The sequence below is a fragment of the Diadema setosum genome, chromosome 16 (genome assembly GCF_964275005.1).
Source record: "Diadema setosum chromosome 16, eeDiaSeto1, whole genome shotgun sequence".
In the NCBI taxonomy this organism is placed as follows: domain Eukaryota; kingdom Metazoa; phylum Echinodermata; class Echinoidea; order Diadematoida; family Diadematidae; genus Diadema; species Diadema setosum.
In genome coordinates, this window is record NC_092700.1 from 32,825,931 (window position 1) to 32,835,788 (window position 9,858).

A 9,858-nucleotide genomic window follows, 5' to 3' on the forward strand; every position below is an offset into this window, starting at 1 on the left:
ACGGTAAAAATTTAGGTATGTAGACCTCAAATATCGATTATGTCAGTAACCGATATGGTTAGACGTTTTCCATGTCTTACTTGGCGTGAATGGCAAAACTATATTGAAATTTGTGGGCTACTCAGTCGATTGTTTGAGTAATCGTTGACAATTCTGATGCTCGTAATAGTCCCATGTATAGATATCGATGTACTGATGAGTAAGATGAGTACTTGTCTGGACTCTATCTAACGTTAGGGGGGCATTTCATGAAGGAACTTGTCGGATAAAATATCTGACAAGTCAATTATATCCGACAAGTTCAGAGAAATTCTTTAGTCTGATTGGATGATTTCTCTGAACTTGTCGGATATAATTGACTTGTCGGACATTTTATCCGACAAGTTCCTTCATGAAATGCCCCCTAGATCTACACGTACTGTAGCCCGACCAGACGCTGTAAGTACGCTGTCTACGTACCTACGTACAGCGACTGGGCTGTGTAAACTTTATAGTTACACGTACTGTAGTGTCTACTACAGAGCTGCCAACCTTGAGTGAGAGTTTGGCGTGAGACACTGCGAGAGGGAGCGGAGCGACCTCCTGGCTAGCGCCTGGCTGGCGGCCTTCTGTGTGGCCGCACGTACATTATATTACGTTCGTACGTACGTACTATACGTACACAGTTAGTGTATGTAAAGCGATGTAACGCACACGTCATAGCCATGCATGTACTGTAATTTGCCAAAAGTACAAGCTACGCTCACGTGGTATAGGTAGAAACCAATCGTAACCGAAAACGATTATTATTGGTTAAGCTTTTACACCCACGCGGGAAAATCTCGAAATTTTTTTGGGGGGGCTAATTGGGCATATCGATATTTGGAATATCAGAGAATTTAGAGATACATTTATTTTTGTAGTCATGTACATTCCATTTTGGGGATTTAGCGTGAAATTTCGTTTATCAGAGTGAGACAGTCAAAATTGGTTAAATTGCGTGAGTCTCACGCTCAATGCGTGAGAGATGGCAGCCCTGGTACTACCGGTACTACTTACTAGACGTGTCTACCGGTACTAACTGTTAGTCTATGCAGCAAGTAAACACAAGATAATAATGAGTATAAAACCCCATTCTTTGTGTCTAGGTTTCGTAAACACTTTCCTACAATCCCTGTAGATTTTCCATTAAAATATCCTTATTAATATGAAACACCATCAGTCACCATGCACCAAGTCTCAAGACCAAGCCATATCGCCATGTGAGCTGTACCATTTCATGTGATCTAACTTCTACTGGTTAGTACCTAACCATATATTACGGTCTAAAGCAAGTTGCCCATTTTTCGACCGCCTATTTGCGGAACTGGAGGCAATTTAGTGAGCATGGTTCGAACACTAGCGCCTGTGCCCATCGTTCGCCCGCCTGCGCCCACCGTTTGACCCCATATGCCCATGCTTTGAATTCGACATACCGCCATGCATACGCCACCTATTATGGCTATGATGTATGAATGGATTAGCGCGCGTGCCATGATTCTACCACGCATGGACGAGAGCTGTATACATCGCACTATGAGAGCGCGGTACTCAATATACTCCACGCTGTCTACTCAGTGCAAGAGATGCACTTACCTTTATATTCGTAAGAGTGGTCTATTCATGGAAACAGTCGAATCATGGGCAACATGCTTTATAGTCATTTACCTACTGTGAAGGGAGCATGTAATGGATATATGTACGAATGAATATGATATTTCAACAGCCACATTAATATCTTTGAAGTAGAAGCAAATCTTGCAGCCTCACATGTAGGTTTAAGTAACATAGATTAGAAGAATGAAACATGATATGCACTGACAAATTTTTTTTTCTTCAGAAGTTGATTAATTTATTTTACAATTAGAGCTATAGAGTCAGCCTCTTTCTAATTCTGTCACAATTTAATGAAAGCTATGCAGAATTGCTAGTGTGGAAAACCACATTTTTAGATAAGTTGGTATTTTCCATATCTGATAATTATATCCCAACCCAATCTGTGGTTTGTTTTGATTTAGATTCTGCCATGGAGAAGAAGCGACCGAGACCCGCAGATGGTCACAACCCTTTCTCGGACCTTCACATCTCATCCCACGAGCCTCTTGAATCCACTGCTTCCCGTACCAAGTGCTCTAAATGTGGTGCGTCGAGGAAGTACTTCTGCTACACATGCTACCTTCCTGTTCCCGATCTGAAGGGAAAGCTGCCACATGTTGAGGTTCTTGTTTGATTCACTCATTTTGCCTGCATCTCTCTGCTATCTAGAGCACAACATTTACAAATAAGTTTTCAGTTGACATAACCCAGATATCTAGCTGGAGTTCTGCCATACACATCTGAATCCACCTTTATAGACTGGTTTATTAAACAGTACTCCAAGAGAAAATATCTGAATCTAGTCATCCATTGCACATTGATTTTGTTGTAAATTTTGCAGTAAATTGATCAATATTTAAAGTCTCCAAACTTGTTGCCAACAATCAGGCAGTGTAATCATTAAATATTTTCATCCCCCCTCCAAAAAAAGAAAAAAAGAAAATAGATGTATAATGCATAGTATACATGATGATGATAATCTCAGTTCAGCCTTTTCTAGAACTTGGTCTTGGTATAGTCAAAAATTTGGTCTTGTTATAGTCAAAAACTTATCAGTATCTGTTGTTTCTTCACTGGATTAGTGTGAAGTCAAATGAAGAGAATCACACAGCCTACTTTGTAGTCCCCCCCCCCAAAAAAAAAAAAGATAACAAATAAAATAAAATAAAATAAAATAAATAAATAAATAAATAAACTGTTGATTTAGGATACCTTGTATTGCAAGGCTTTGCATAGGATTTGTACCTGTGTAGATACATTTGCATGCTAAACCACAAATTTTTAGGGCAAAATGATGTGCCATCTGCAATGTAATAATGCTGATCTTTTTCATCGGATACTTAGCTCGCTCTGGTAGATAGCAGATTGTTGGAAGAAAGGTTATTGATTGTTACACTATCACTATGATCTATTGTTTTGCATTGGTAGGAGGAGGCAATGTTTCTTTAGTTTATTGTCTTCATGTTCATAGTAGACTCTCTAGAGCTCTCACGGTACAGCAATGCTCATGTCGACTCTTTCTTGGTCACTTTCAACAGCTGCCGGTCAAGGTAGACGTGATCAAGCATGCCCAGGAACGGGACGGAAAGAGTACGGCCATCCACGCTGCCGTCCTAGCCCCGGACGATGTCACCATTTACACCTATCCGTGCATTCCTGACTATGATCAGGAAGAAGGGGAGGTATGGGTCTTCAGTAAAATTATGCATCTTTTTATTTCTTTTATTTTTGTAGCTTCAAATACGTAAAGCTAATATGCAGTTAAAATGTCACTTGATTCTTTGCAGTGTATCTCAGTCATGCTGAAATATTAAAAAAAAAAAAAGCCAACTCCCTTGTAAATGTTCCTTGAAAGCACCCACTTTATCAAAGTGATGCTAGCATATTTTGAATTAAACTGTTTTTAGGAGACCTTCATTAAGTTAGGTAGTAAGAGGTTTGATTGGGTGAATTATCTGAATTCTAGTTCCAGAGCTGCCAAGTCTCCTTGATTCTAACAGGTGGCTTCCCCAAAAGTTAGATACTTTGTACCTCTTCGTGCCCCGAGAAGTGGATAAGAAACACCTCCCTGGATCCTGTTTCATAGAGCTGCTTGTAAAGATACGCACAACTTTATGAATGTATAGATATGAAGTGTCTGTGTGCTAATTTTTTTTTTTTTTACGTTTTAACAAAGTATGAGTGTATGTGAGCAATTCATCTACATATCAGCAAAAATACATTTTCAACTACTAAAGAATGTGCGTTAAAATGTATAAGAATAATCATTATCAACTGCAAATATCAACTTTAGCTATTGAAATTAACAATGATTAGTGCCATATTTGAGTCGTTCATAAAGTCGTGTGTAACTCTACGAACAGCTTAATGAAGCAGGGCCCAGGTATATATGGGAATTAGTATTGCCCATTGAGATGCATGTAACACAAGTATCCCCCTGACTGCTCTCTGAATATCCCTGATTTTTATGTGTGAATGTTGCCAGCCCTGTAATTCCTATGGATAGTAAGAAAGTAGACCGAGTTATGAAAAATTTTCTCTATCTGGACTGTAATTGAAAACCTGGGCACCGTTTAATGAAAGTTGTCAGCCCTGACAAGTTACCAGCAGTCTACCGTTTTGTGTGTTTGATATTTTGCTCCATTCACGGACTAAATTTTCACTTAGATGGTATCAAACCTTAAAGAGATAGTACAGTTTTGGTTGAGACCTAATTTCGGGTTTCTAACATTTTTTGGTGAAATAATGAGAAACCTCTTATGAAATATGAAAGAGCATGTAATTCTATAAGGAACTCAATGTTTATTCGATGAAAATTGGTTTTGAAATGGCTGAGATATCCAAAAAAGAGTGATAAAGTGTGGGACCCACACTTTATTACGATCGCTTTGTTTTACTTTGTTTTTGGATGTTTCAGTCATTCCAAACCCGATTGTCATCAAATAAACTTTGAATTCCTCTTAAAATGGTATGCTCTGTACTATATCATAAGTGTTTTCTTGGTATCTCGCAAAAAAGTTAGAAGCCCAATTCTCATCTCCACCGATACTGTACCATCCCTTTAAAGATCCTTGAGTTCCACTGCATACCTTTCTCAAGATGACTTACGAATAAGGCAACTATTTTTGTAAATTACCAGCAATCTATGTGCTGGTGGACTTGTAAAGAATAAGCACTAATTGTCATGTAATGATGTATTTTCTTCCTTCCTTGGTCTGTGCAGGTTGCCTTAGTTTATCCAGGCACCGATGCAATATCCCTAGCTGAACTTGCCAAGGAATTACAAAGTGCTGGTAGAACAGCTCAGGAAGAACAGACCAATAATGTGAGTGCATATTTGTCCATCCTTTCAGGGTAGAGGTGGTCAAGCTGAAATCCTCTCATGTGTCTATTTTGCAAGTGACAAGATCATATTATGGCACGTCAGGGCATTATTCATAAATCTTTGAAGAAAGTCGAAATTTAGTAAGAACCAATACTCACTTAAGAAAGTTAAACTGTGAACGAAAACAGGCTTCTCCAATTTTAACAAAGTCTTTGGGTCCAGTAGTTTTCTTATGTTATATGGAAATTTTATTGTGGCCCAACAGGAAAGTATGTAAAGATATGTAGATGATATTTTTGGGACCTGGATTTTGGAACCTCCATTATAAGGAGAAGTTTGTTATAACTGTGTTTGTTGTAACAGGAGTGCACTGTATCCCATGGAATTATTTAGTATCTATGATCTTTGTGATAAGACTTTTGTACATTACATTTATTCCAATCCTTACCTGAGTTCGTACATGTACATACTTTTTGTGACATTGTTAGAATAGGAAAAGTATGATGGATTTCAAAGATAAGAGATATAAGATTAGAGGTTACCAAATTCAGAAAGGACTGTTTATTGCTTAGAATGACTGCAGTTTGCGCTGAAAGGAAATTAGTGGAAATCTGAGAACTAAGGTACAGCTATGCGAATTCTGCAACTGTACAAACAGTGCTCAAACATTGGAAAGTTTTTTGGGGGGCGTTTTATTGACAGTCACTTAGCAAAATGAGTTCTCTGCCAAATGAATACAGTGGAATTTCATTGTCAAGAGGTCAAACGTACTAAACCCTGTTATTACACATGTACATGTAAGTTCAGTTTTGCAGGCTACAACTTTTCATTTTTCTTTGTTTTCATACCTTGATGTAGTGAGAAACCTGGTATAAAAAGAAAACTGTTCTGGTTTTTAGATCCTCTTTATATCAATGTTCCTTTTCATTTTGTGAATAAGATTTGATTGGCTTCTTCTATCTACAGGCAAAGAATGATGGGGTGGTTGGGGCCTGTACACAATCTCCACTTCGCTGTCCCTTCAAGAAGGTGGTATTCATTGACTGCACCTGGAATCAGACCCATTCAATTTACAGGGATGAGCGGCTTAAAGGTAATGATGTTGATCCCTCTTAGCATGTTGCCATGTGTTTGACAAGTATCTCATGAAGTACAGGGCTCTATTTCATACAAAGATGTTAGGATAATAGTAAATCTTCCTAGAATAGCAACTTCTTGTGGCAATAACTGACCTGGAAGCAGGATTCTTGTCATTACTGTGACACTTCAACTTGCCACTGTAGCAACAGTTGTAATCATAACAAGTTTTTATGGGATGGTCAGCCAAGGTAAACCCTATGGAGTGTTTCCCTAAGCTTTGCCCTTTTAAGAAGATTTCGATTATTAATATACACATGCATAGAGATGCATCTACTGGTATAATGTAAGCATGTACATATGAGCAAAGAGCACATGCGCTATTTTTGTATCATCTTTTTATCACTTTTTATTTTCATTAGCATTGTTTTAATGTCTATCATTCTTCATTCACTTCTTCTATGTAATATCATTGCTGTCTTTATTTCTATTGTTCTTATTATTAGTACATGTAGTAGCAGTAATATTTTCAAGTTTTATTGATATAATCTTCTTATTTTTATTCAGTTATTCTTTTTTACTGCTGTTCACCCAGATTTACGTTGCATCATCCTGAGAGACAGGACCACCTATTTTTGGCGAGGCCAAAACAAACCGGACTCATATTTGGCAACCATTGAGGCCATCTATTACTTCATGCTGGACTACCACGCAGCATTTGAACAGAAGACAAGAGAAGGGAAACGGGAGGAGGAGGAGGAGCAGATGAAGGGGGCGATGCAGGAGGGGACCGGTTCCCATCGCTATGACGACCTCCTGTACTTCTACAGCTTCATGTACCAGCTGGTTCACCGAGAGCCAGATGAGAGAAAGAAGCCGAGGAAGGAGACAGAAAATGGATGAAAAGAGATGCTGGCAGTGTTTAAACATGACGCAGTCACACTGGGAAAACAAGCAAAGTTAGAGTTTTTGATGTTTAAGATCTCTGAAGTTTTGCCAGTGTCACCGCAATCTTCACTAAAACTTCTTGCCAAAACTTCTCACGAGACTTCCCACTCACGCTAGGGAAATTTGAATGCTCGCAACTGAAACTTCACAAAACTTGTCATGTGACCAGTCCGCCTCCTGCTTGCAGGTGTTGCCTCATTGAGATATAATGTGTCTCATTGTGATGTAGGTGTGTGTATTGTTACTGTAGCCTCTGCTACATGAGCTGCTTACTCCAGGGTAAATTGCAGTGTAAACCCATCAACAACGATAAATCAGTCGATGCACATGATTTTGTTGAATATGGATTCTTTTTATTTCTTTGCAAAGTTTCTCTTGGTTGTCTTCCATCTCCGTCTCCATTGAAGTAGCGGGAGATACTCCTTCACCCATCTCTGCCAAAATTGGTCTGCAAGATACTGAACCTATCACCACCTTCTATGTGTATAGCAATCATCTTTCTGGAACAGCCCTGGGGGCAGTGATGGGTTAATGAAAAAACAACAACAAAAACAAAAAGTATAAAACAAGGAAATACATAAGAAATTCAATAAACAGTAAAATACATAAGAAATAATTATGAAGCCGAATTTTTGCTTCAATGTTATTGTTGAGGATATTGAAAAGAATGTGTTCACCAAAAATGAGAAGTCTTGGAGCTTTATTTTTAGATTTATAAGCAAAAAAATATTTTTGCATAAATTAGCATAAATTAATCAATATAAAATACATTGATTAAAATTTGAAAAAATCTAACTATACAATCTTGTAGATTACATTGGCCTCTACCTTAGTGCAAATTTTCATGAGGATCGCGCGATCCATGACCGAGATCTGAAGGGGGGAGGGGGGGCCAAAAAGCCCCCCCCCCCACCCACCCCCCCCCCCCCCCTCTCAAGTCCCTCAAAAAACCTGGTGGGATTAGGGTTAAGGCAGTCGCTTATTGTCTCAGTGTATTTTTGATGCTGTGGTTCATCTTTGCTGAGCCTGCATATTAAGCCTTTGAGTCTCTCGATCATCTGCCAACACACAATGATTGGGCAAAAATGGCTTGTGTTTCCACGGGAGACCCTTTTGGTAATGGCTGTTGACCTTCTTGATGGATTTCTCCATTTGGTCAAAAGCCTTTTTGTCCTCCTTAGATTCTCCTACACCTGTATATCTGTTTCCAGCAGAGAACCTGCCAATTCAACATGCCAAAATCTTTCTTGTTGATGAAGGATGTCGTCCAGGCTCTGCACAAGTGATGTGCTGAAGGAGGAGGAGTTCCATTTTCTTTCCTTTGGGTGCCTGTCAGCCCCGTAATTGTCCACTCTAGTGGACCATGTGTAGCATATGGCTCCTTCCTGTTTCCACACCTTTTTTCTAGGACCCAAAATACCCCAGGTACATTGCCTCCAATGAGAGGTTTTACTTAGGTACCATCATCATGAAGTAGGTCTCATAAAATGAGAAGAAAATGCAAAAAAAAAAAAAAATCTTTCCAAAAGTGAGCTAATAATGTGTAAAATATGTTCTCATTAAAAAGTTATTATTACCAGACAAGGCAAAGCTCACATGATTGCTAGCAAGTCCAAGTAGCAACAAACACACCCACGGAACTTAAGTATGGGTCAGGAGCTGAAGCAGTAGTATGCTGTTGACCGCCTGGAACAACATTAGGTACCAGCTGTCTTAGAATTTAAGATTCACTAAAAATTATGGTATGCTGTGTGTGTCTTCAATGATGCTCAACTTTCTAATGAAAGTGAAGATTTTGGAGACTGTTTTTCATGAAGCCTTTGCTCATACAAGATAAAATACATGTAAATCACAAAGGAATTATTTTGTAAACATTAATGATGATTTGAAGTGGTTGGTGATTAGGCTAATAAGATTTGATCAGGGAAACCAGTGGCATATCATAATTTTTAGTCAATCTTGGATTTTAAGTTTGGCTTAAATTCTTTGTGAAACACCAACCAGAGCCAGCCCAAGAGCAGCTAACTGAGCTGAGAGGACAAAATGTGTATTTGAGATAGAAATATCACGACAGTGCAAGCCCATGCCAACATGTTACATGTATAACGCTGTATACTCATTGCAATCACATAGTGACTCCACTCGGCTTGCCAACCCAGCAACAACCTGGTGATCAGGTGAAAAAAAAAAATGTTCTTGAGAAGAAAACTGAAATTGAATATCATTCTTGTAGACTGTTGACATGTAGTAGTAAATAGTGTAAACCAAGTCTTTCAATTTCGTGCGTCAGCCTCTGTCTGGTGATCACAGCTAGGAGTGTGCATAACTGTTCGTCATCTTCCAAATTCCTAGTGCCCCCTCCCCTTTCTCATAGCAAAGATGATTTTAAACTAAGTACTGTAAAACAAGGAATGTTTACATGCATTTCTTTCAGTTGCCTTACATGCCCAGCAGGCATAAGATTTTACCATTGACTGTGTACTAATGGCAGCTCAGAGATAAGTGTGTGACTGTGGCTTGCCATAATCATGCTCAATGATGTCACAATTGCTTATTTTAGCAAAGCGCACTCAGTCAGTTACAATCGTGTGCTTAAACACCTAGTTTATATTCATTACCAGTGTGTTTTTAACATTTCTTCAAGACATGATGTTTTTTTTTCAAAAAGCAAGTTATATATCACCGCTGGGGTGACAAGACCTTGTATCAGCAATTTTGGTGAAAATGACTTTTTTGGATTAATGGTCAGATAATCCATTAAGTGATGTCCTGTCCAAATCCCAGATGTCTTATCCCAAAAGTGAAGCCACCACAGCATGTCAAAGGAATGTCTATCCCATTGGATACAGTGCTTTGGCTGCCATGTTTTTTTGCTCTCCTGAACATTTGACATT

General features: G+C 38.8%; 1 protein-coding gene across 1 annotated transcript; it reads left to right on the top strand.

Annotated features, from left to right (window-relative positions):
- Positions 1 to 2,044: 2,044 nt before the first annotated feature.
- On the top strand, positions 2,045 to 6,919 carry LOC140239830 (tRNA-uridine aminocarboxypropyltransferase 1-like). Its single transcript, XM_072319651.1, has 5 exons — positions 2,045 to 2,236; positions 3,153 to 3,296; positions 4,838 to 4,939; positions 5,906 to 6,032; positions 6,612 to 6,919. The coding sequence occupies exons 1-5, from the start codon at positions 2,045 to 2,047 to the stop codon at positions 6,917 to 6,919; spliced, it is 873 nt and encodes a 290-aa protein (XP_072175752.1).
- The last annotated feature ends 2,939 nt before the right edge of the window (positions 6,920 to 9,858 follow it).